At 37.2% G+C, this 27740-nt stretch overlaps 2 protein-coding genes and 1 pseudogene across 2 annotated transcripts in view; 1 reads left to right on the forward strand and 2 right to left on the reverse strand.

Annotated features, from left to right (window-relative positions):
* Positions 1–379: 379 nt before the first annotated feature.
* Positions 380–6738, reverse strand: SLC10A5 (solute carrier family 10 member 5). Its single transcript, XM_027768462.1, has 2 exons — positions 6308–6738; positions 380–770 (listed from the first exon to the last, which is right to left on the reverse strand). Exons 1-2 carry the CDS (start codon positions 6627–6629, stop codon positions 700–702), a joined length of 393 nt encoding a protein of 130 aa, XP_027624263.1. The 5' UTR covers positions 6630–6738; the 3' UTR covers positions 380–699.
* On the forward strand, positions 1737–1863 carry LOC114006231 (uncharacterized; annotated as a pseudogene).
* A 5609-nt stretch (positions 6739–12347) lies between the features above and the next one.
* Positions 12348–27740, reverse strand: part of ZFAND1 (zinc finger AN1-type containing 1) — a 15909-nt gene continuing 516 nt past the window's right edge. Inside the window, exons 2-8 of the mRNA XM_014584339.2 lie at positions 24400–24442; positions 23874–23913; positions 20530–20657; positions 20351–20442; positions 20089–20210; positions 12716–12871; positions 12348–12618 (exon numbers count right to left, since the gene is read on the reverse strand). Coding sequence (XP_014439825.2) covers positions 12448–12618; positions 12716–12871; positions 20089–20210; positions 20351–20442; positions 20530–20657; positions 23874–23913; positions 24400–24442 — 752 coding nt within the window. The 3' untranslated portion in view covers positions 12348–12447. The remainder of the gene's footprint in view (positions 12619–12715; positions 12872–20088; positions 20211–20350; positions 20443–20529; positions 20658–23873; positions 23914–24399; positions 24443–27740) is intronic.

The raw sequence follows: 27740 nt of genomic DNA on the forward strand, positions 1-27740 counted from the left end.
CATTCAGCCACAACAGGCCCGGAAAACTGGATTATTTGACTTCTTACTTCTGAAGTGATCATTTCCCTTAGTGTAATCCAAAGACGAGATGTTGCTACCAACACGTTACAGATGAAACACATCTCGAAGGTGAATGATGTGGACTTTTGACTGTGTCCTCAAAATCTTTAGAGCCAGAAATTTTGTCTTCATTCTTCAGGAGAATGATGCCTTAGGTATCTGATTTGGACACTCTCTTTGTCTATCAAATGATACTTTTGTTTCCTTGATAAAAATAAGGTCTTCAGGAATGAATTTTGGCTCTTTATTGTAATCATCTTAAAATAAAAATCTTGCCTGCTAAACAATATTAAGTGTTGATTCATAAACAAATTTTCCAAGCATTTGCAGAAATGTTAGCAGAGTCGTCTTTAAACCTTTTGTAAATGAACATGGTCCCACTGATTTAGCAAAGCTGCTAAAATCACTGTAAGTGGTTTGAAGGAAAACAGACCAAAAAAAAAAAAAATCAAGTATCTTATTCATTAAAATTAAAACAATTTCAAGCTTCCTAGGTCAAATGAGCCAGAAGTCCAATTTTTCTCTAGTAGTCTAGATACTTTGCCATTGTTCCTAATATTTTTTTTTCCATCCCAGAAAGGCTGTTCTGCTTTCAAATGGCTGAGAGTGAGATGAAGAGTCTGCCAGTGCAAGGGAAGTCTAATGTTCAGATTTAGCTGTGACAGTGTTATAGACTGGTCCAACACAATCCAGAAGGTCTTCGTCCAATGCTGAGAAAGTTGTTCAGATGGATTGACCTTTATAGATATTTGATTAATTACCCTAATAAACGCTTACTGACCACCTATTCAATCCAATGCCTTGTGCCAACACTGTAGGGAATTTAAAGAATACTGTGTGGCTCCTGCCCTCAGAAAGCTTATAGTTTGGGTGTTGCCTAATTAGAAGACAATAGCCGGTTGCAGTTATTCTCATCAACCTCAAGACTCTTCACTTTGCCCCATCACCCTGCCCATGGTGCTGAGACCAGAATCACAGACTTGCAGAATCAAGCAAGATTCTATCCCTCTGTTTTTAATCTTTTTATTTTACAGATTTGAAAACTAAAGTGCAGAGAGGTTTTTTGTCTGAGGACAGAAGGTTAACTGGAAAGAGGAACCAGCAGTTGGCATCGTGGCTGTGTTGCTGGACTCCCACGTAGTTGACCATGGTTCAAGTCCTGGACCCAGTGACTTAAACTCATGCCAGGCACGTGTGCATGCATTCCCAAGACCCAGAGAGGAGAACGGAGGAAAATGGATTGTGGCGTGGCCATTCTCCCCCGGGAGCTGATTTACCGCTTTCTGTCTCTCTGTCTCTCTCTGTCTTTCTGGCAAGCACATGAGCCATATACCAAAAAACCTCTTAAAAAAAAAAAAAAAAGTCCTGTCTAAAAAAAAAAAAAAAAAAAAAAAAAGTCCTGTCTCCCAATTAGTAAGCATGTTCAATAAAATGTATGTAAATCATATTGGTGAAAGTTTAATAATATTTTAACCTCCGAGGTGACAATTATCCTTTTATAAATCCAATAATCATTCACCATCATACCAAAGCAGGTCTTTTATAAAGCTTAGTATTCAGACAGGATTTGGTGACATGAGAAAAAAGGAAATATAGCTCTCAGTTGGAAAAGTAAACCAAAATTCCATCATATCATGAGCGATGTAGTTATTTTCGAAATAACTAGAACAATAAGAAGCTTTGCGCAATGGCAGTATCATAGCCAATGAGGTTTATCCAAGGCGCAATTATTGCTAATTGAAACTAAAACAATAAGCATATATTTTGTTAAAGTATATGCCTTTTGTCCTTAGCTCAAAATCTGGTATTCTCCTGACTTCTTTTCATCTACTCCTTTTCTTTTTTTTAAAAAAAAATTATCTTATTCTTCTTATTATTATTTAATATATAAGAGGGAGACAAACACCCTCAACCAAAATCTTACCAGGCTATGAATGAGCCAAGATCATGGGTTTGCCTGGTATGTTCAGGTTGACCTAGGATCTGGACCCTTCCCATATGGCTCCGGTATCACACAGTGGTACATCACTGCTGGTACCACTGTAACTGACCTCACTTGTTCTTTTTTCTCCCTGAGGAAAGTCATAGAAAATAGACTTTCTCTTTCCCAAGGCAGTCAAAGAAACTAAAAATATACTCTAGTCTTCCATCTCCTAATCTTTTGAGGCTGGCTATAAAGGAATTCTCTAACCTACCTACCTTGTCTGATAAGTAATCGCAGGAGCCCAGGTCAGAGGGGTCCTGCCACATACCCAGGAAGAAGGAATATTGCATAAAGAGGCCAGGAAGAATCTGGACAGGCCTTGTTGGGGTTCTCCACTCAGTCTATTAGTATTAGGTAAGGCTCTTTATGCTATAATCACATTTCTATAGTTATCCATGCTTCAATCATGCCTATGCAACCAAATCATCATAACAAAAACGACAGTTTGGAGAGCTTCTAGGAATTAATTCCTGGACAGGTCGAGGCCTGCCAGAAGGTGAACAAGAACTCATCCACCTGCTGGGAGGTGGCGGCCCAACTCCACGGGGACAGAAGCTCCTGCACTCAGGACCCTTCCAAACTTTGCTCTAAGACCTCTTTATCTGGCTGTTTATTTAAAATATCCTTTATAATAATAATCTTGTTGGGACCAGTAGTTAGCATAAAATGGCTATGTCGCTGGACTCCCATGTAGTCGACCACGGAGTCCCGAACCTGGTGGCTTAAACTCACACTGGGTGCGTGTGCGCACATGCCCAAGATCCCAAGAGGAGAATGGAGGAGAAGGGATTGTGGTGTGGTCATCCTCCCTGGGAGGTGATTTCTTGCTTTCTGTCTCTTTGTCTTTCTGGAGGGCACAGGCGCCTTACAACCAAAAAACCTCGCCAAAATAATAATAATAATAATGCAGGCGCCTTTAAGCCAAAAACCTCGCCAAAATAATAATAATAATAATAATAATAATAATAATAATCTTGTTTACATAAGTGTTCCTCTGAGTTCTGGGAGCTGCTCTGGCTAATTAAAGAAATTGAAGACGTGACTGAGGGGGATCCCAACTTGTAGTGGGCCCAGACTTGCAACTGGTATCTGAGAAGGGGTTAGTCTTACAGCACTGAGCCCTCAACCTGCGGGATAAGATGCTCTCTCCAGGTAGAGAGGGTCAGAAATGAATTGGATTAGAGGACACCCAGCTGATGTCTGCTGCAGAACTCATTGTGTGTTTGCTGGTGGGGAGAAATCCCCTCATGTTTGGGATCACAGAAGTGATTTGTATTGCTGATTGAGTGAGAGTATATGAGAAATAGAGTCTAAGTTTGGTTTATTCCTTGTATTCAGAGAGCAGCTAAAGCTTACAGGGCACTTACTGTCTGCCAGGCTGCACTTTTCTAAGCACCATATATGTATGATCTCATTTAATTTCAGGACAATTTGTAGAGCTGACAGCATTATCTCCATTTTTCAGGTGAGGAAACTGGGCTGTAAGGACATTAAATAATTTGCCAACAACTATCATACTACAAAATAGGAACAGAAGAATTATTCAGAGTAATATTTCCTATTGTTGATGCCCACACTTTGGAGAAGAGTGCTAAACTGGATGCAGATACTAAAAACTTCCTTTGAAAATTCAAAAGTGGTATTTACCAAAAAAGCACATAATTCATTTGGTCCCTAGTCTTTGCTTCTGCAGTTTATGTGAGTAAGCACATAGAAAATATTGTGTTAGACATTAGGGGAGTATCAAAATGAATAAACATAATTCTCATGCTCAAGGATTTATAGTAAAATAAGGATAAAACATAAACATAAATATCTGTAAAACAAACCAGGTTGGCTGGCATGAGCAAAGCATATTCATGAGACACCACACCGTTCTGTTTGATGTGAGCAAAAGCTGTATGTAAAATAGTGGGAGAGAATACTGGAAAGTTAGATTAAAGTCAGATAGTAGAATCATAAACATCTAAGAAACACAGACTTTATTTGAAGGGAAAAATATGCTTTATGGCAGAGAAATTATGTGATCAAATTAGATTACAGAAAGATTAATGTGGTAGTGAATGGAGGATAGAGAAGCCGAAATCAGTTTAGAAAGGGTTAGGGAAGAAGAATACAGGGAAGAACAAGGGTAATGACATTGAGAATGGAGAGGAGACAAAAAATGATATGGAGAATTTGCTGTAGGAAATAGATTGACTACAAAAAATGAAGAGGGGAAGAAAGAAGAGGGAGAAGAGATTAATCTGTTTCAAGATAAATGATCATGCCTTTAGAGGGAGGTGTGGAAGACACAAGGAAGTGTAGCTATCAGAGCAGAGATGTTACATTTAGTCTAAGACATGTTGATTCAGATAAGCCTGTAAGACATCAAACAGGAACTTACACATCTATTCACTGGACAGCCCTTCCTTAAATATTTAGGATAGCACAATCACCACATTAATAATTGCTAGGACTTTTTTGACTTTTCTCATTTAAGACACCATAATGAAGTATTATATCCAAATTCATTCTTTAAGAACATTCTCAAATCAACACAGTTGAAAAAGTTATCTCGTTCCATTGAACTCCTGTATATTTTATTGTTTGGCCCACTCATTTGGGTGCTTTGCCTGGCCCTATTCCCACCCCACAATGTAACCAGATTATAAGTAGCTTGAGAGCATCATTTTAGATATTCTTTGATGCTCTGACAATACCTCAGCGAAAGTAGGAATTCAGTACTTTTTAGACTAGGGAAAAATTTTTTCTTTTATCTTTTAGGGTAAGGACACATCTTTTCTTAACCTTGTAGACTAGCAGGATCAGTAACATTTCACATCCAGAACACATGGCTACTATGAAAGGTGCCACAGAAGCTAAGTCTGCCTTGGACTGTGAAAAAGAGAGCTGAATAATGGCAAGGGCCAAGAAACTATTTAGTACCCCACTCTCAATAGCCACAGTCTTAAATATTTAGGATAGCACAATCACCACATTAATAATTGCTAGGACTTTTTTGACTTTTCTCATTTAAGACACCATAATGAAGTATTATATCCAAATTCATTCTTTAAGAACATTCTCAAATCAACACAGTTGAAAAAGTTATCTCGTTCCATTGAACTCCTGTATATTTTATTGTTTGGCCCACTCATTTGGGTGCTTTGCCTGGCCCTATTCCCACCCCACAATGTAACCAGATTATAAGTAGCTTGAGAGCATCATTTTAGATATTCTTTGATGCTCTGACAATACCTCAGCGAAAGTAGGAATTCAGTACTTTTTAGACTAGGGAAAAATTTTTTCTTTTATCTTTTAGGGTAAGGACACATCTTTTCTTAACCTTGTAGACTAGCAGGATCAGTAACATTTCACATCCAGAACACATGGCTACTATGAAAGGTGCCACAGAAGCTAAGTCTGCCTTGGACTGTGAAAAAGAGAGCTGAATAATGGCAAGGGCCAAGAAACTATTTAGTACCCCACTCTCAATAGCCACAGTTTTACAGACAGGAAGAGGCAGCATACAAACTTTAGCAAAGGAATACCCAAACAACAAGCCCAATACAGGAACTAAGAGACCCAACAGAAGCACCTCTTGGTTAACTGTTTTGAGAAAAGTTAACCCCATTTTGAAGGTCAAATAAATCCCTACAGACATTAAAATAAAACTCAGAGGTCTAATTATTCCCTCTAGAAGGTTTGCTTTTTCAGGTATTCTACGTTTGATGACTATTCCAATTGATATTGGGATAAGTATAAAAAGAAGTGTAGAGATAATTTTAGAAACAGGAATATGAAATGCACCTGATAACCCTAATATCTTACCGTATACATAAGAATTGACAGGCATCATTATTAGGGCCAATAACGTTGATGTGCAAGTCATCAAAATGGCCAAAGTGACATCTCCTTCTAGAAGCAGAGCAAAAAGATAGCCCCCACCCCCACCTGGGCATGTGCAAGTCATTACAAATCCAAAAGCTTGTGCCTCAGGTAATGCCAAAATCTGAGACAAAAGAAATCCACAAAATGGCATGAGAAAAAACTGTGTAACTGCCCCAAGAATTACCGGTAAAGGTCTCTTCCATACAGTTTCAAACACTTGTAATTCAATCTTGCATCCAAATGCACACTTGTTTAACAGTATCATTGGTAAAATAAGCATTAGGATATTTCTACTGATATGTACTGATTCCTGCAAAAGACTGTCTTTTGTTTTCTTGAGCAGTTTGATTTTGACATTCTTTATTTCTTCAATGAGTCTCTCTTGCCTACCTTCAGTTTCCCAGAGTTGAATGGTCAAATTTGTTTCCCCTTCTTTATCCGTCACTATGTTTATGGTAAAGTTTGTAACATCCGATGAGGTCTTGGTCACATTCACCACTTGCAGGATTTCAGGATCTTCTGATTTTACAAAGAGATAGCTGGAGTTAGGCTGTTTATCTCTGTAGCTCGATCTTACAACGAGGGTTTCTTTCGTCTTTGTGACAAGTAGTATTTCAGTCTTTTCTATATTCAAAAAACTGAGAAACGATTTCTTTGCTTCTCCCAGAGTCACAAACAGCAAAAGCAGGACAATAAAAAGTGTTCTAATCATTTCAGAAGCTTAAATAAATCACATATGCAAACTTATTTTTAAAGAACTGGTGAACATTCTTCGTATAGGTGTTCCAGTGATGATCTGTCATGCAGTTAAGTAACAGTTGTCTTAGCTGGATCAAAGTCCAAGAGGAGGGTCATTTGTACTTTTCAAACAAATATGAAACTACTTATGAGTTACAAAACCTGTTTAACTTGTAGTTATAAAAATGTAAAAGCCTTGGCATTTAACAGGTTCAATTCATCACAAAAGAAATTTAATCTCTTTCCTTCTTACTTCCTTATTTCTACTACTTTAAAAAGCAAAACAAAACAAACAGCCTCCTATCTACCTGAATTTAAAACCTCGGTGTTAAAATGTTTTAGTTTTCTTTGTTGCTAAGGAAAATTTATACTAAAAGCAGGCAAGATCAAAAAATCAAAAACATATTGAGAAGGCCTAAAGGTCAGTGAACTATTTTATTCATTCAAGTCAAAACCAAGTAAGCATTTACTAAACATCTGTGTGCTGAAGCACTGAGCTAGGAGCTGGTTACACCATCATGATCAAGGTGGATGCAGCCTCAGCTTTCCTGGAACTTAGTAGAGTGGTCTGTTATCATTACTTATAAAACTGGAGTCCATAAATTAGCCTTAGCAGCATCTTTAAGCTGCTTATCATTTTCCTATACCTTTAAAGAGTGACTACATCTGTCAGGTAGAAACTGAAAATATCCACAGATTAATGGATTGGAAAAGTGTGGCACATATACTCTATGGAATACTGCTCTACCATAAAAACAAAAGACCCTGGCATTTGATAGAAACTGGATGAATATGGAAAATTTACTGCTGAGAAAAGCAAGCCAGGTTATGAAAGAGAGACATTGTATGTCTCCACTTAACACATACCAACTGTCCATACGCTATAGTGAAAACTGAAAGATTAGAGGGCATAGAAGCATTGAAAATGGTTATAAATACTGGAGACAATGTGGCAAGAGAGTGGGAGCAGGATTGTGTAAGGAAAGAAACTGAGGAAAATAGAGGCAAGACATTTATGGGACACAGAAATGGATTAGTATCTGTTTATGATAATGTGTTTTATATCCTTGACTTACTGGACTGGTGTGTAGTGTATTCATGTTGGGTAAATTCAACTTACAAGCTAAGTGATGTATAGTGATTAAATATATAAAATAAATTAAAATTTTTAAAAATTAAATAAAGAAAAGAAACTGGTGTTCTTAAGTAGGAATAAGGTAGGGAGATGATTTTCTCAATGGTTACAACTTGAGAACATAGGAAAAGTGGGTGGCTGGCACCATCACCAAAAGCTTGGTAGAAGGGCTGTTACTGTTGGACACTTGGGCCCTGAGACAATGTGGCAGTGGAAAGATGCTGGTATTATTTGTAGCCTCATATTCCTTCTTTGCAATACCACTCCCTATTCAGTCAGGACAAGGATATTCAAGTGACCCAACTTAGGTCATATGCCAGGGCCTCAGCTTTAAGGGATAAAGAAAAGCAACAAGTGTTTTGGACTTTTACCAAGAGACTCACTTAATTGTGTGTTTTCCAAACAAAAGAACGGGGAAGTTCTGATGCCAAACAGCAAAAACAAAACACAGAAACAAAAACTCACAACACAACTCTACTAGTGAGCCTATAGAACCAGTAGGCTGAATACATGGCCATTTCTGTAGATCATGTAGTCAGGATGCAATCTGTGTCTGATGGAACAATGACGGTCTCTATTAAGTATTTTAGAATACCCTTGCTCCTTGGGGACCAGCAGATGGCATAATGGCTACATTGCTGGACTTCCATGTAGTTGATCTCAGTTCAAGTCCCCAACCCAGTGGCTTAAACTCACACTGGGAGTGTGTGCATGCGTACCTAAGATCCCAAGAGGAGAATGGAGAAGAAGGGATTGCAGTGTGGCCATCCCCCTGGGGGGTGATTTCTCGCTTTCTATCTGTCTCTCTGTCTTAGTCTTTCTGGTGTATGCATGAGCCCCATAGCAAAAATCACTCAAACAACAAAAAATTACTTGCTTCTCAAAAACTGCCAAAGCTATTTTTATTAAACATTTTGACAAGTTTTTCTTTAAATTTTGTTTGTGTACATTAATGTTTCAAGTTCAATAAACTCTAGATTTATCAATTTTATTTCCAAGTACCACATTAGGAAAAAAAACATTATGCCGATGGTGAGAATAGGGAATGAAAACAATCTGTTTCAGTGATACCTCTGCTAAATTTCCAGAGAACTTCCCTCATACAAAATAAGGATTTTTTTTTCCCTTCCCTCTCTGATTCATCTGCAATGTTTTTCCTTTTCAAAGTTATCCCAGCCTCTCATCTGAAAGCCCCAGGGAATACAATCCAACATTCCTGGGAAAAATCTGATAATCTATCACTCATGTGTCCTTGCTGCCTGATAACTTAAACTGAAACTTGTTTGTATTATAGGGTTATTGCGACTATTTTTTCTGAATCTGAATTACTCTTGTCTTCTTTTCTACTTACAATTTGAGCTGTCTGCAAGCAGGTAGACAGGTACTTAGATGAAGGCAGTAAAACCCTCAAAAGCATCCTTGAAGGATAGTCATAAGAACCTGAGGAAGTTATCTGACTGCAAAGAGGGAGCTGGAAAGACCACTATTCTCTCTCCCATCCCTTGTTCTCTTTAGGAGACTGCCTGTGCTGGTAACGCCAGTCCCCTAGTACTGAGGAGGCTAGTACCTGTCTCCCCCAACTTAGTTTGCTCCTGTGATGGTTAATTTTAGATGTCGACAAAATGCCTGAATAACTGGTGAAATATCATTTTTGGGTGTTTATGAGAATGTTGTCAGACAAGAGTGGTATGAGTATGTGGGCTAAGGAAAACTCATCTTCAAGAGGCAAGTACCATCCAACTGGCTGGGAGAGGAGGGACAAACCGAGAAGTGGGGGGTGTCTCCTCCCTCCAGGCCCCCCTTCAGGAGCCTGCTATGTTCCACTCTTGTGCGTCTGCCTGCTCTCTTGTGCTGTTTGTCCTGTGGGCTCTTGGCACCCACACCCTTCTAGTCAAGACTCCAAGTTCTTTCACCTTTAGACTCTGGACTATTACGTGGCCTCCCAAGGGCCCTCTCTGAGCTCAGACTAAAACTACACCAGCCTCCCTGCTTCTGAGTCTTTCTGGCTAATTTTCCAGCTTGTAGACATCTTATAGTTGAGACCTCTTGTGCCTTGTGGTAACCTAATTTCTGTAATAAATCCCTTCTTTAAAAAAAGGTGTATACACACACACACACACACACACACACACATATATATATATGGGGGCCAACAGGTGACACAGTGGTTGGGGCACTGGACTCCAAAGCTAACCGTGGTTCAAATCCCAGACTTCATAACTTGCTTTCTCACTTCCCTCTCTCTCCATCTCTCTGGTGAGCATGTATGCCCTGTAGCAAATTAAAAAATAGTAGTAATGATCAACAAAATTAAGTAATTCTAAAAAAAAGTATGTCTATATATATGTATGTGTGTGTGTACATGTGTGTGTATGTATGTATATATGTATAACCACTACAGCTCTATCATCTAGAACATGATCTAACTGACCACCAGCATGTCTCTGAAGTTCTTCCTTCCATGCAGCGTTGTCTCTTTTCTGTCTAATCATTACTATAAGCTCTTCTTCCTTCTCCCAAGATTTAACTCCACCCCTACCAGTGTTACTTCCCCTCTTCTCAAGCCCTATAGTTCTGGTTTTTCAGGCATGTTTAGTTTTAGTTCAGTTTATGAGACATGTTGATTACCTACCATGTGCAAGTAATTGTGAGAGACACTAATGAACTAGTTTGTCTAAAAACTTTCTGACATCTGGGAATAGATACAAGGCTTATTTCTACCTCTAGTTTTACAGTCTCTGATAAAAGTGCTATTGGAATAGAGCTATACTCACTGTTAATACCCACTGTGGCAATTAGAAACAAATCCTTACATTTAGTAAGTATTCAAATAACTTTGTTAATCAATCAATGTATAAGTACCTAATAAAAGCCAAAAATTACTTCCATTTCTTACATGAAAATAATATGAAGAAAGATTAGAGATAAAGCAAGCAAATGAGGGACTGGCAGGTGGCATGGTGGTTAAGGTGCTGGACTCTCACATGATCAACTGTGGTTCGAGTCCTGGACCTGGCAGCTTGCTTTCTCACATTCTCTTTCTCTCTCCGTCTCTCACTGATCAAAGTAAAAAATAATAATAACAAATAAAATTCAATAAATAAATTATACTTTAAAAAATGAACATTCTAGTTTATTCCTTTTATAAAAAAATTATTTCTTTTATGAAATAGTGCATGTGTGTGCACCCATGTGCAAGAGAGAGAGAGAGAAAGAGAGAGGGAGAGAGACAGGTACCCTTGACAGAGTCTTATGTTAGAATCCCTTTTTCACAAACCTCCAAATAGAATCATGGGTACACACATGCACACCTGGTGTGTTTCAGATCAACCTGGATTTGAACCTGCAGTCAGCCATGTGGCTTCTAGCAGGACAGATCAGTATGCTATCACCTGTACCACCAGGGATAAGCTCGTGGTTTTAATTAAACCTAAAGCCACGATACATGTCCATGATAATCAGAACAGGAAATGAACAAATAGATGTAATTTCTGTTCCTTCTACATGGTGGTATTGTGTTGAGTATAGATAGAAAACAGCAGTCCAGAACACTTATTAAAAATTCATTGATAAATTCGTTAGTAAATGTAGTAATTTTGGGCATGTATTTTGCTGTTTTATATATAGAGAGACAGTAAAAAGTTGAACTCTCCCATCTCTTTTTCTCATTTATAATATATTCATAAATAAAAAAGGTGACTCCTACAAGAGGGAAGTATTTATCAGAAATATGCTCCAATGCAGTTATGTGACACATAGAAAATCATTTTTCCCTCCCAAACCTGAGACTCCTCATCTAAAACTCAGGAGGTTAAATGAGACAATCTCTAAGTTTCCACAATTCATGCACATTAATTTATACATCATAGCGCAGGTAGATAGTAGGGTTATACTTTCTTACCCCATGATGCTAGGCTTGGCCAAGACTTGCTTAAAGGAAAAGTAAGTGATACATGTATCTTCTCATACCCAACTGAAATGTCTCCTCCCTTCTATTAAAATGGCAATGTCCCAAAAAAGGGGTCATTCTTTCAGCCCAAATGCTTGAGTGGATGAGATTGAGCAGAGCCAAAGCCAATCTACGCCTGACATTAATCAAATGGGACATACACCTTTGTTGTTGCTCCTAAAGCATAATCTAATAAAATCTAATTAAATACAAGACTTTGCTAAAAATAGAGTATCAGCTCATAGTTTAAAACACAAAAACTAATAGAATTTAATTTAATAAAAAAAGATCATATGGGAACCAGCAGTTAGCGTAATGGCTATGTCGCTGGACTCCCACGTAGTCGACCGCGGTTCGTGTTCCGGACCCGGTGGCTTAAAACTCACGCTGGGCGCGTGTGCGTACGTGCCCAAGATCCCGGGAGGAGAATGGAGGAGAAGGGATTGCGGCATGACCATCCTCCCGGGGGGTGATTTCTCGCTTTGTCTCTATGTCTCTCTCTGTCTGTCTGGCGAGCGCACGCGCCCTATAGTGAAAAAAAAATACAAAAAAGATAATATATAGTATGACATAATGAAAATGAACATAATAAAAATAAACAGACAATTTTCAAAAATATTTTTAAAAATAGTAGTTGGAGTAAAGTAACTTTACTTAAATATATACATAGAATTTTCCCTGTGACTTCTGGCTTGAATCCTACAATAACTATTCCAAATAAGAATCAACATTTTTTAGAAATTTTTCTTCATCTTCAAGATATTCCAAGACAATATTTCCACCATTATATAAAGGACAATCCTCCTTAGCAATCCAGGTTTCCAAAGTGTGATCCAAGGGCAAGGCTTCTCCTGACGTGACGTGACATAACCGCAGTTTCTGTTAAGAGAGAAATACATCACACTGCAATAAGGAAACTTGCTTGCATACAGTATCCTAAAACGTCTGGGGAACAATGATTATAATTAAATATTACCTTGGCTGTTAATCTGTTATTGTCATTTTTGAGACTGGCTAGAGAAGCTGCACAGTCTATGACCTTTCCAATGCTCCAATGGTGGCAAAAAAACATTGGTTTGCTCTTTTCTTTGCTACCCTTAGGTAAGAAAACTTGAAAGTAAACTCTTTCTGTCTGTAAAAAAAGAGTTAAAACATAGATTATACATAGGAAATAAGACACCTGTTTTTGTCTGGTGACATTCCTTCCTCTCCTTTTGATCAGAGAAGTATTAGCCTGTAATGATGCAACTTTTAGGGTGAATACCAATCGCGGTGGTCCCATATCCACCCAACCAAGGGCACATGACCAAGGTCCTGGCCAGAGTGATCGGTCCTAAGATAGGCATGTGGCCTAAGTGAGGCCAGTCAGGGTCTCTTTCTGGGATTTTATGTTCAAAAACTAGAGGGAAGAGGAATTCTCTCTTCTTTTTTTTTTTGGAGAGGTTTTCACTATAAGGCGCGTGCGCTTGCCAGACAGACAGAGAGAGACATAGAGACAGAAAGCGAGAAATCACCCCCCGGGGGGATGGTCACGCTGCAATCCCTTCTCCTCCATTCTCCTCTCGGGATCTTGGGCACGCACGCACATGTGCCCGGTGTGAGTTTTAAGCCACCAGGTCTGGGATGCAAACCGCAGTCGACTACGTGGGAGTCCAGCGACATAGCCATTACGCTAACTGCTGGTTCCCTCTCTTCTTGAGTTTTAAGTCTTACTGATCAAATCTGGAATGGTTTGCAGCTATCCCTCAGAGCTCGGTGATTCCTGCACCAGCATGAAAAATGTCACCTCAAAAAGTGACGTTTTTGACTTGTCACACAGGGAGACAAGTCAAGAAAATACATGGACTCTTTCAACATAATTTGAGTCTCTGAATTTGGTCATCCCTTAAGAACAGATCAATTTATTATTCCTCATTAGATGAGGAAAAAAATTCACTTTAATTGTGCTAATTAAAATCAAGTTTCTGTCACTTGCAATTAAAAGATCCTTTATATATATAGCATTTATTGCTGTATAAAAGACTCATTACCTGTTTATAGACAACAGAACTTTTCAGAAGAAACTTAAAAATAACAACAACAGCAAAACCCCCCAAAAACAAAAAACCCAAACCTAGACAAGTCCCTTATCAATACAAGAGGAATTTTGACACGGTCTTTCTAGTATTCTTTACCCTATCTGCCTCCTTTTTCTGTATGTTCTCGTTTCATTAAAAAATGGGGGATAGAAAGTACAGGAGCAAAGGTACTTGGCTTTTGATCTTTCCTAATTTCTACACACTGCTTTTAAAAAGTGCTCTCTTTATAGATCAGTTCCTACAACAACAAAACTTTTGGCAAAACTAGAGCATTCTGAGTTGTGAGAGAAACATAGAAAATTATTTGAAGAAATAATAGATTCAACACAATTCCCATCACAACACTAAGGAATAGATTTGTTGAAGACCAGTGGAGTGTGTTATTACAGATAACAACCATTAAAAGAAAAAACAAGAAATCACTTAAAATACAAGCCTTGGGCTGACACTATAACCAAATGGTCCCTGTTCCCAAAATAAAGTAGCAAGAACATAGATATGAAGACATAGGCAAATGATAGATAGATGGATGGAAAATTATAAAAACATATAGTCACATCTAAAAAACTGAATGTGAATAAAAGCTGAATAGAGTGAACAAAAATTCACTAGAAATGCAAAGTGATAGGCAAGATGAGCTATGAGTTTTAATTTAAAAGCTGCAGAAGGAAAGGTAGTCAGGAATTTGGCTTGTAAGCAAATGGGAAATAACAGCTCCTTACGGAGATAAAGATAAAAGCCCCTGGATTAGGTTCGTTACTTGGAACCAGACACTAGGTTGAGATTTGTACTCCAGCTATGGAGGTTGAAGAAGTTACCACTGATTGCTGACTCAGGCTATTGTTCATATGAACCGACAAGTAAGGAGGCAAAAAAGCACAGATATGACCTCCCCACAGCAAACAAAGTCAAAGGCTCAGTAAAGGTACCTGTACTTATTTGAAAATCACATTTGGGTAGAGCACAAATTGCCAATCTCACATTGGGATTTGGAATGGAAGTGCAGGCTGGGTGGGCCGGGGGAAGAAAATGCAAAATGAACAGATAGGCATTGGTGAGTGAGGGGAAGGAGAGAACTACGGAAACCTACTCAGAACATACATATAGAGTGGATAAATTGAATTTTCAAAATAAATCAGAAGTTAACATTATGGGTAAATGAAAAGAACTGAATTTTAAACAAATGTTAAGATATTTAGGATAAATATCACAATATCAAGGAATATTCATCGAAATCAAAACAGGTGGAAATCACCTCCTTGGGAGTTGGCCGTGCTGCAATCCCTTCTGCTCCAGTCTCCTCTCAGAATTCTGGGTAAGCACACACACCTGCCTAGCATGAGTTTTAAGCTGCCAGGTTCGGGACTCAAACTGTGGTTGACCATGTGGGAGTCCAAAGACATAACCATTATGCCATCTGCTGGTCCCAAGGAGAAACAGCTTTATCTGTAAGCCTGAAGAGTGTTCTATTACTAAGTCACAGTACCTAGTTTCAGATCCCAGCTCTTTGCTTACTAGCTACACTACTAGTAAGTTAATTAAACTTTTTTGTGCCACCATTTTCTTCTCTCTATTATAAAATAAGAGAGCTAACAGAAAATTTCTCATAAACTTGTTGCAAGGATAAACCATGTCAGAAAAATGCCTGGAAAAAGTTAAGTGATACAAAAGTTTTTATTATTGTTTCAAGTAATGAAAGGAAAGTGCTACAGAAGTTTTTATATTGTTTTAAATAATGTGAATACCATTACTGGATAATTTAGAGCAGGTCTTTTCAACTTTGTCACAGTTGATATTTTAGAACAAAGTAATTTCCTGCTGTGGACACTGTCACATGCATTATAAGATATTTAGTAGCATTCCTAGCCTCTACTCACTAGATACCAGTAGCTCCCTTCCCCATTTGTGAGAACCAAAAATGGCTCTAGACATTGCTAAATGTCCCTTGGGACAAAACTGCCCTTAGTTAAGAACCACTACTTACGGGGAATGGAAATGGAGGAGGAACTGGGCGGGGGGAGGGGGAGAAGATATTTGATTTTCTGTATATATTAAAAATATGTACCACTTTCGCAATTAAAAAATAAAAAGGGGGCCAGCAGGTGGCATGTTGGTTAAAGTGTTGGACTCCCACATGGTCGACTGTGGTTCAAGTCCTAGACCTGGTGGCTTACTTTTTTACCCGCTCCCACATCTCTCTCTAATGAGCCTATGTGCTCTGTAAATTAAAATAATAATGATAGATAAAATTAAATAAATATCCTCCATTCTCCATTCAATCAGGATTTAGAGTAGGTATGCACGTGCACCTGGTGTATTCTTCAAGGGCCAAGATTTGAACTACGGTCAGCCATGTAAGATCCAGCTCCCTTAAGCTGAGCAGGTATGCACGTGCACCTGGTGTATTCTCCAAGCTGTCAGGGCCAAGATTTGAACTACAGTCAGCCATGTAAGATCCAGCTCCCTTAAGCAGTAGGCTATACAACTAGGCCCATTTGCAGTTTTAAACATAAAATAAATAAAATTTCACAAATGAAAAATATTAAGGATAATCACTAAAAGAAGAAAATAATGGTTTCTAAACCAGGAGAATAAAGGGAAATACTGAAAATTCAATCAGTAAAAAGGATGGCAAGACAGACAAAGAATCAAAATAAAGGATGATGAACAGAAAACAAAGATAGAGGCAACACATTCACATGTATCAATGGTCACAATAAATATAAATGGATTTAACTCACCCATGAGAGATATTATCAAACTGGATTTAAAAAAACAAAGTCCAACTATATGCTGCTTACAAGAGACGCCTTAAAACAAAGAAACATAGGAAAGTTGAATATGAAGAGATGAAAACAAAATATAATAGTTAAATATTCACCAAAAGAAAGGCAGTAAAACAATATTAAAATTCAAAATAGGACTGAAGACAAAATTCATAAAGATGTAATGAAGAAATTCCATGTAATTTCTTGAATTTCATGCAATTCCAATACACAAGTCAGCAAAACCATTAGAATTCCAAGAAAAAAAAAATAAAACTCCACTCAAAGATTTTAACACGTCTGTCTTAGTAACTGATAGATGAAATAGACCAAAAATTAGCAAGGACACATATGCACACACACATACACACACACACACAAACTGACTTAAGAAATAAGATAATAGGACTCAAAATTCTCTCCTCAAAAAAGGCAATAAATACAAAGGTTATAACAACTCATTGTTACTAAACCTTCAAGAGAAAGTAATCCTCTGTACCTATCTCAAGAAGACGGGAGTTGGATGGTAGCATGGTGGTAGGTGTAGCTGGATTCCACATGGCTGACTAGTCCACTGTGAGTTCCAGACCTGCTAGCTTGGAAAACATGTGAGGCCTGTGTGCATACCTACACAAAACCTCAAGAGCAGAATGAAGGAGAAGGTACTGTGGCATGTCCAAATCCCCTAGGGAATAAGTTCTCACTTCTTCCCTCTTTTTCTTTATCATTCTCTCTGTCTCTCTTCAGTGAGTGCATGCACACCATAGAAAACTAAAGATAAATAAATAAATAATAAGGAGGGACAGTGGTCCAACTAGTTTTATGAATAAGTATAATCTTGCTACTAATGTCACTGAATAACACTAAATATGTTAATGAATCAATCTAGCAATGCATTTTAAAAGAAATACATACTAGAGTCAAGTAAATAATTCTGGAATATGTGAATGACTTAACAGAAAAGTCTATCAATGTGATTAATCCCATTGCTAAAAAAAAAAATGTATCTATGTAGTATATGAAACAAATTACTGTAAAGTTTTAATACTCATTCATGATATATAATAAATTTCCAGAAAACTAGAAATAAAAAGATAAATCATTTACTTGATAAAGCCTTCTAACAAAAAGGCTTTTGTTAGACAAACAGCATATAACAAAAATAATACTTGACAAAACTTTAGTAGTTTTGTACTAAAGTCCAAAAACATGCTGATGACTCCTGTTGCTACCCATATTTCTCAGCATTGTGTTATAGATCTCAGCACTAAGACCAAAAAGAAAAAAGAAAAAATGTAAAGGAGGGTAGGAGGAAAAAATTTTGGAGGAAAAAAATTCATACAAAGCTTTTGCAGAAGACTGCGTAAGACTACATAGAAAACATCCTAGAAAATCTACAAAGTATAGGAATTGCTAATAAGTTATTCACTAGGTAGAAGGCCAATATAAATCAGCAATAGCTAATTAAGAAAATGTAATTTCTAAAAAAATGTTATCCCTGGGCTGGCCCCCTAGCCTAATGGTTAAGGGAGCTGCATCACACATGGCCAAGAGTGGTTCAAATCCAGGGTCTGGGAGCTTGAAAAACATACCAGGCACATGTGCATAAATGCCCAAAATCCAGACAGGATGGAGACTAGAGAAGGGATGGCAACATGACCATACCCGATTGGGGAGTGCTTTGTTCCTCCCTTATCTATTTCCCTTTCTCTCTCTGGTGAGAGCATATACCCTCTGGAAATTAAAAATTAAAAAAAAAAAAATTAGAAAGTAACATTTACAATGACAGCAAAAATTATAAAAAGCCTAAAAATAACCTTAAGAAAAGATATGGTAAGCATTATGAATGTTACCTAAACATCTGAAAGACCTAAACAAAAGCTGGCAAAATAAACCACAGATGAGAAGAGTCAAAATTCTAAAAACATCAACTGCCTCTAGCTTAAAATTCAGCACAATTCCTATCAAAATTACAATTTCAAAGAATGGGTCAAAGGGATCCTAAAATTTTTATGAAAGAATAAATAGAAAAAATAGACATGGTAGAAGGCTCTATTAGAACAAGATAAAGCAATATAACCCTGACAATAGAAAGCTGACAATATCTAGTAAAGTTGAAGATGTACAAGACACAAAATATAACTTTTCTATTTCTAGGTTTAGCTTATGGAAAAGTATTTTTCAATCTGATGAACTCAATTCATCAAGGGTTAGAAAATCAACCTGGTAGATGTTCATTAATAATATATAAAATAGGGCCAGCAGGTGGTATGGTGGTTAAGGGCGCTGGACTCCCACATGGCCGACCAGGGTTTGAGTCCCAGACCTGGAGGCTTGCTTTCTCCCTCTCTCTCTCTCTTTCTGTCCCTCTCTGGTCAAATTAAAACAAATAATAAATAAATAAATAATACTTATTTAAATACATATGTATATATATTTAATATAATATATATGTATATATATTTCATATATATATATATGAAATAAAATAAAACACATAAACAGCACCAGAGTATATAATACATATTAAGTCTAAGTAACACTTAATGAAACTTTGTCAAAGTATGTATGTATGTATATATGAATGGGCCTCCAAGGATACTTCTAAAAGTTCATGAAAACACAGAAATAAAATGAGTTTATTTTGATGCAAAATTTTTTTGGAATCTATACAGGGTTACTTTATAATATGCATTTTCCATGAACTTTTAAAAGACCCTTTATATACACATATATACACATTGGATTGTTACATAAAATAATTAATATTGTGAAAATTTAAAAGGGCTATCTTAGAGAAACTCTCCCATACATATACAAGGGTATTTGCTATAGGAAAATTTATAGTAGTAAAAAATTAGAAAAATTTTAATTTTATTGAATAAATAAACTAGGGTATACTCATATTATAAAATAATGTGCAGCTAATTAAAATGAATGAACTAGACTAAATGCATCACCATGGATGTTAAAAATATGATGGCAGGGGCTGGTCCTGTGGCTTATTGGTTAAAGGAGGGAGAGCCTCATGACTCCACATAGTGCAAATCCTGGCCCCAGTAGCTTGAATATCATGTTGGGTACATGTATGTGCATGCCCCAAATCCCAAAAAGGTGAAGAAATGGAACAGAAGAAACTCTGGTGTGACCTTGCCCCACTGAGGGGGCCTTTTCTTCCTCTTCTCCTCTGTCTTTCTCTGGAGAGTACAGATGCCCTCTGACAAATAAAATATATACACGTATATGTGTGTGTGTGTGTGTGTGTCTAGGATACAAAGTGAGGGAAGAAAAAATTGAAAAAGGATATAATATTTCACTGCCATTTCTGTAAAGTAAAAAAGCTTACATAGCTCTTACTATGTAAAGATTACATAGACATATTGCATATTATATTAGGAATGATACTTATCAAGTTCAGGTTACTTGCTACTTGGTGATGGGGAAGAATAAAATGTGAACTTCAACTTATATTTATGTTTTTGTCTTTCCAAGTCTCTAAGACCAACCTGTGGCAATGTCTTATCCCCATTAGCATGCATCTTTAATTTCATCAGTGCAACTTTTGCAGCTGTTTCACTATTTTTTGCACCTTTCCGTCGTTTATTTGCTGTCTCTCCCATCTTGGAATCTAAGAAATAAGTATGAACACGTAAGCACATAAGTACTGGTATATACATTTCCCTAAATATTTTTATAAAGCATTTATCATGGCCCCAAAACATACACGAATTATACACAATAGAGATATATACAGACCAAGATACTTACCAATAATGTCTTTAACAAGTTTCTGAGTGGCAGCCATACGAGGCTTTGGGATTTCCAGTTTTTCACAATCATGATCTGACTGATGACGGTGTCTATGAGCAACAGAGAAGTGACTCTACCTTACATATTTGTATGTGACTTAAACAGATATATGAAGTTTGAATGTTGTAAATTATCACCTCAGGCAAAAATTCTTCTTACAAAAAGGACATACAACTTCCACAAGCTCTCTTTCAGCACAGCCCTTGAATGAGCATGGGTAAGACTGATGTTGATCTGTCTTGAGTTTCTCATTTATTACATTCACCTGAAAATGTAAAAAGAGGAAAAAGGTGTTATATTTCACATCTAAAGTCAATCAACAAATCTATTTTGGAAGGCCACACTCATATCATTTTTACTTAAATTAATAAAAGCAAGTTATACACTCTCACATAAAAATTATAATGAATGTGGGACCAGCAGTTGGCATAATGGCTATGTTGCTGGACTCTTGCATAGTGGACCTCGGTTTGAGTCCTGGACCCAGTGGCTTAAACTCATACCAGGCGCATGTGCATGAGTACCTAAGATCCTGAGAGGAGAATGGAGGAGAAAAGATTGCAGTGTGGTCATCTCCCCTGGGGAGGGGGTGATTTCTTGCTTTCTGTCTTTCTGGAGAGAGCACATGACCTATAGCAAAAACTTCTCAAAAGAAATTATAATGAATGGCTTACATGAGAAATGAATATTATGCTGACTGTTCTAAATTTTCATAATTTTCCTACTGTGGTATGCTTATCTTCTAAGTCAAATTAAAACAACTACTTAATTGCTCTCTCAATTTTAATCTTCTGCTTTGTAATAGTCCCACACAGAGATGTCCCCATAAAAACATGCTCAGATAATCATCTCATTAATCCTCAAACAGTAAGTCATATCTATTTTCTACACCCATTTTAGGGGATTAAATATTTAGTTTAGGGGTCAACAGCCAGAGCAGTGGTTACACTGCTGGACTCCCACATGGCCGAGTATGGATCAAGTTCCAGACCTGGCACCTTGAAAATCACATCAGGCACATGTGCGTGCCTGTGCAAGATCCCAGAAGAATGAAGGAGAAGGGACTGCATTGTGGCCATCTCCTCTGGAGGGTGATTTCTCACTTTGCCTCTTACTATCTCTGTCTCTGTCTCTCTTTCTAGAGCAAGCACATGTACCCTATGACAAAAACCTCTAAAAAAAAAGTAAACACTTAGAGAACAGAACATTTAAAATGTATATATTTGTGAGACAAAGGGATAAAGACAGTTTTAATAATCATATACCATTAGGTCATCAAAAAAGTCAAGATGTATTTTTCTATGCAAAAATGCATCATTTTTCCAATGACCCAATATTTTTATGCCTTGTTTTGTATTTTATTACCAGAAAATACTATTTACATCAGAGAAATACAAGATTCTGTAAGATTAAAAACCATTTTTATTTCAGACAAGTTATTCTGAGTTAAGTATCTAGGTTTCTAGAGTTTAGGTAAAATAAGTGCTTAAAAAAATTAAGGAGAAAAATAGAGAGGCAAGACATTTATGGGATACAGAATTGGATCAATGCCTGTTGATAATGTATAGGTAGTTACTCAACTGGACTGGTGTGAGGTGTATTCATGTTGGGTAAGTTCACTTTTCAAGGTAAGTGATGTATAGTGATTGAATGTGTAAAAAAATACAATTAAAGAAAATTCCTTTGTATAAGTGATAATTATATCTTGTTAAAATCAATTTAAGTATCCTTCCACATCTGTTGCAATGGCCTAATAGTAAAATAATTTTATTTTAGTATTTAATTAATGAAACCTAATAATTTGAAAGACATTCAAAGAAGTCTAATAATATTTTAAAAAAGATTTATAAGCTATATAAGAACCATCAGTAAGTTTTACTATATGACTCTAAATGAGTATTTCCTTCCAACTAATCCTACATAATATCAACATTTTTATTTTCACCAGATAAATCACCCAAACTTCAAAGGGTTAGATTTTGACTAAAGCTCATGTAACCTTAGTTTTCTATAATTCAGAGAACAGATGTGGAAATCTTCATTAAAGTGCTTGGTAAACAGGGGGCAGGAAAAAATGTCAACTGAAAAGTGTTAGAGGCAAATGTATCTTTCCCACTAGTGTGAATTCAGTTTAAACTCCATACCAAGAGAAGCGGAGCAATCTAATTGTAAAATGTAAGATACTACGCATGGTGGGCTCAGCTTTTCCCTTTCCTCTTGGAATTAAACTGCCTTTGGGGAGGATGATTAAGTCAGAACAATTTCCTACCACAGCATCTTTACACTAGTCATGGATGAAAATGAACAACAGTGAAGGAAGCAAGTCTGTCTAATTCTGGATTTCCTTTGTAGACCCATTTGGTTCTACTCTAAACTTTATCATCATTCAATTTGTTTTTTGTCAGTAACAAGGGCAATATTTTGACTTTTGCCTGCCAGCCCTTTCTCAATCTATCAGGTCGGAATGAGGGTAGGAATTTTGTTGGACTATAGATTTGTTCCTGGTGGTCTAAGGGTAATGAGGCCAGAGCAATTTCCTACCATAGAATTCTATCACCAGGCAGCAGTGAAAACAAATATAACCGTACAGTGAAATAAGCAGTAAGGTGGAGGGACTATATGAGGGGAAATTAATTCCATTGCATGTTAAAAATATATAGCCTCCTGGGAACCAGCAGTTAGCATAATGGCTATGTCACTGGACTCTCACGTAGTCGACCGTGGTTCGAGTCCCGAACCCGGTGGCTTAAACTCACGCCAGGCGCGTGTGTGTGCGTGCCCAAGATCCTGAGAGGAGCATGGAGGAGAAGGGATTGCGGCGTGGCCATCCCCCCTGGGGGATGATTTCTCACTTTCTGTCTCTATGTCTCTGTCTGTCTGTCCGGCGAGCGCACGCGCCCTATAGCGAAAACCTCTCAAAAAAAAAAAAAATATATATGTATATACAGCCTCCTGTTATAAGTGGGCAAAAAAAAAAAAAAAAACAGAAATATTAAGGAATAAAAAATTATATGGTTAAAAATTTATAAATACTGGGACCAGCAGTTAGCATAATGGCTATGTCACTGGACTCTCACGTAGTCGACCGTGGTTCGAGTCCCGAACCCGGTGGCTTAAACTCACGCCAGGCGCGTGTGCGTGCATGCCCAAGATCCCGAGAGGAGAATGGAGAAGGGATTGTGGCATGGCCATCCCCCCTGGGGGGTGATTTCCTGCTTTCTGTGTCTCTGTCTCTGTCTGGCGAGAGCATGAGCCCTATAGCAAAAACCTCTCCAAAAAAAAAAAATTTATAAATACTAAGTACACCAATTTTTCTTTAAAACAGAGAAACACAATATAAATGAAGCAAAAGTCTCTTTACTAAATCCATTTGGTCAACCTTTAATACCCGGTGTATTAACTAGCTTTAATCTAATCAAATTCTGAATGGAGGCACATGAATACAAATATATTTTTTCAGATCAGAGAAATATTAACATACCTCAGGACAACCATGAGACTCCTTGCTTCTATGTTCAAGGCTTAAATAATGAAAAAAAATTGTATTTATTTAAATGCAATCACATAACATACTTAAAGACAACTGCTGAAATTCAAAACATTTTAGTGTTTAGTGTCCTTAAGAAAAATTACACTCACACTTCATTAATGACTTTGAATATAAGAATAAACAGAAATACCAGTTAAATTAAAAATGGAACAGTTATAGTCTCAAAAGTTTTAAAATACAAATGTTCAACTTCAATATGAATAAAAACAATTCACCACTCTAAATTGCCTTTTAGTGCTTTAAGGTATAAGAGCATACACACAAATGTTTCTATTCCTTTTATTTCTTGGAATAAGTAGAGTCTATGGTATATTTCATTTTTCCCAAGTGATTACTGTATTGAATATCAAGTATCAATAAGTAAGTAATGATTATAAATCATTCTAAATCTCAGAAATAAACCCCATATAACAAACACTAAAATTACTCTCAAATCCTGCATAAAAACTTAACTTACCAAAATACTCCTGAACATCCATCACATACAAATGGAATAAAATCTAAAATTGAGGGAAAACATATGTACTGGTAAGGATCTGATTTTGATTTAGCTTTTTATTGTAAAAAGAATCATCAAGTACGGGACCACCTCTAGAAGAAAACTTCCCTTTCTGACTAATACTCTAGTATAGTAAGTCTCTACATAACCACTGCTAACCAGGTCATCACACCCTCAGTAACTCTGAAACAAGGGAACTGAATTCACAGGAGATAGATGTTACTGTAGTAGCTTTGCTAGATCAATGAGCTGGTTTGCTCTTCTTGTTACCCAGATTAACTAGGTGCTGATTTTGAGGACTATATACTGCAAAAGTTCTGCACAGGGAGTGAAAAATCTGGGTTTTAATTGATTCTAGTGCTTACTAATTTTCAATACTGCATGTTTTCTGATAATGAAGCTTTGGTACATACACTTGATATTGTATGTAGTATACAGTGTATGTGCTTCTCTGTCTCTCACAGTTTTAGTATGGAGTAATATTAATAAACATAGGTAGATACAGAGATAAATATATATATATATAAAAGGATATAAGCATATAGTGTCTGTGTTTAATGTGTATATGTATGTATGCATGTGTGTATATATCTATATCTGTATCTATGTTATATGTCACAGCAACCTCACGGGGTAATTGTCAAAACAACTGAAATATATATAAAAGATTAGAGCAATAATATAGTTAACTGTAATCAACAAGAACAATTATAACAATCAACATTATTTTTAATTGCCAGAGGGCATGGGCATGGGTGCTCCCAGCAAGGGACAGAGAGAAAGAAAAGGGAGGGAAGAAGGGACAAAAGGAAAAAAGCACCCCCGCAGAGAAGTCATGTTGCAATCCCTAGCTCCTATTTCTCCATCCTATCAGGATTTGGGGAATACATGCACACACACAGCAGTATATTTTTCAAACTGCCAAGGTCAGCATTCAAACCATGGTCAGTGACTTGGGATCCAGCTAGGATACACTAGGCCACAGCCTAGCACAACAAGTCATTTCTTTTGAGTGCTCTACTCAGAATACTGCAATAACTGGGTAGAGGTGCTTTCAAAGAGAAAGTCCAGTAATTCAGTAAGTACACAGATTGAGACTTCAAAATTAATTGCTGAGTGGTTTCTCTCCCCTGCTGCTGAGGAAAAACCAAGTTAGGACCAACTAACAAATGAATTAGGAACTGAACTTGTGGAAAAAACATACAAGTATCCATTTGCAGATATGGCAACTAAGAGTTAATCATAGAAACAATCAGTAACTATGAATTATTTTCAAGGCTAGCAGTGAGGGCACAGTGATAACACAGTATTCCCTAGCTGAGGCCATAGGGAAAGGTCCTGAGTTCACAATTCAAGCTCTTTTAGTGTAAGCACAATCCAACAAGTGTTGGTTGGGTAAGTTGAAGGTAGAACTGCAACATGAGGACCCTGTTGGGAACATAGCTGTCTGTCTGCCTGTCCTCTTCTGTGTTATGGAAGAAATAAAAATAATCTTTTAAAAAGTACTTTAGGGACCAGCAGATGGTGTAATCATTACATCACTGGACTTCCACATAGTCAACCATGGTTTGAGTCCTGGACCAGGTGGCTTAAAATTCATGCTGAGAGCATGTACATTCGTGCTCAAGATCCAGAGAGGGGAATGGAAGAGAAGGCATTGCAGAGTGGACATTCCCCAGGGAGTGATTTCTCCCTTTCTATCTCTCTAATGAGCCATGTGTCCTATAGCAAAAATCTAAGTACTTTAAATTGCTTTCAATATATCTCCTATTAAAGTACAGTATACACCCAAGTGAGTTTGGATATATCCAATTATACTAGTTTCTCAAAGTGAAAAACAAAAAGTATACAGCTCAGTGCTATGTTAGAGAAAGCTATGATGCACTGAAAAGACCTCATTCTACAGAGTATCTTAACCTGAAGTATAAAGATGTCCTATTGTAACCCAAAGGGACCCCTGCATAATTACATGTATGGAATAAGTTGGCCTAAATAGTTCTTTTCTCACCTGAAGCGGGCTTGACAAACTGTAACTGCTGTTACTAAAGCATGAGAGGGTGAGCTGCTTTTTCATATCAGTAAATTATGAATGTATTTGTCAACAAGAGAAACTGAAGCTGTAATACTCTGCAAAACTTCTAAGTCTTTTTCAATATGGAAACATTGTACATGCCTGTTATTTTGAAGCTTTTGGTAACCAAATATTAAATGAAAACTAGGAGGACCCCAGAATGAAGAGTTAAGATCAAGATAATTCCTGGCACCTGATATCCTTCTATCCAATCAGAAGATAGCTGAAATTTAGCCTACCCACTTACAGACTCTAAAGCTTACACTTTCTCCATTGGTCAAAACAGGTCCTGGCCTTTTTTCAGTTAGTGACACTGAAGGCATACAAGTTAGAAAGGAAGATGCCACAGATGGTAAACAACATGTACTAAATTCAGCTGAGGGATTTAGGTACTCCAAATACACAAAACTTACAATAAAAATTTAAGTAGCTAAAATTTCATAGGAAAGGACTACAAAGAAGTAGGTTCTTCCTGGTTGAGTGAATGGTTGGTGATTACAACCAGTAGTAAAACATACATACATACATACATACATACATGTATGTATATACATATGTATATACGTATATACAGAAAGTGTTATAACACTATTTGGTAGGAACTGTGTCACCCACCCTTTGGTCCTTGCTCACTCTATGTCACTTACCAATTACGGCACTTACATGAATCTGGGTTAACAATCAGTCCTTCTCAAAAAACGGGATTCAGGCACTTACTAGCAATAATGAGGCTGCAGTGAGAGCTGAAACCTACTTGCCACCCTACGTAATGGGTAGCACACATTTACAGTGAAACCCAGTTACCAAAGACTGGACAAATCACCATGCTCTACTGCTTTAAGAACTCGCCTGTTTCATGTGTAGGACATCCTGAAGCCTGTGCCCCACTACCTCTAGCTAAGTGTGTCACAGTCTCTCAGGTCAATGGCAGACACCACTGTTTATTAAATCTAAAATGTTCATTCAAAATGCAGCTTAACTAGTCAGAAAGCTCTTCTGTGTAAAGGCCTGTTTAGTTTATATCCTTCAGTGGTGTACATCCAGCACCCAAATCAATGCCCTGTAAATGTTTGTTCAGACGATGATAATTATAATCAAAGAATGATTGAACTGGGATATATCACCGCTATCCTTTAGTGGAATAGTTTGAGGATCAGGATCTTTTTGAGAACCTGATAAAAGTCAAAGGCTTCGCACAGACGCTCATCTCCTGCGGAGCCCATGAATG

Source organism: Tupaia chinensis, unplaced genomic scaffold (assembly GCF_000334495.1).
Source record: "Tupaia chinensis unplaced genomic scaffold, TupChi_1.0 Scaffold146445_1, whole genome shotgun sequence".
Classification (NCBI taxonomy): Eukaryota; Metazoa; Chordata; class Mammalia; order Scandentia; family Tupaiidae; genus Tupaia; species Tupaia belangeri.

Excerpts from the sequence above, each read along its gene's own strand:
- SLC10A5 (XM_027768462.1), bottom strand. The coding sequence starts at position 6,629 with ATGATTAGAACACTTTTTATTGTCCTGCTTTTGCTGTTTGTGACTCTG. Across the intron at positions 771-6,307 it reads TCAACTCTGGGAAACTGAAG|CATTGGACGAAGACCTTCTG; the intron begins GTAGGCAAGAGA and ends CAACTTTCTCAG.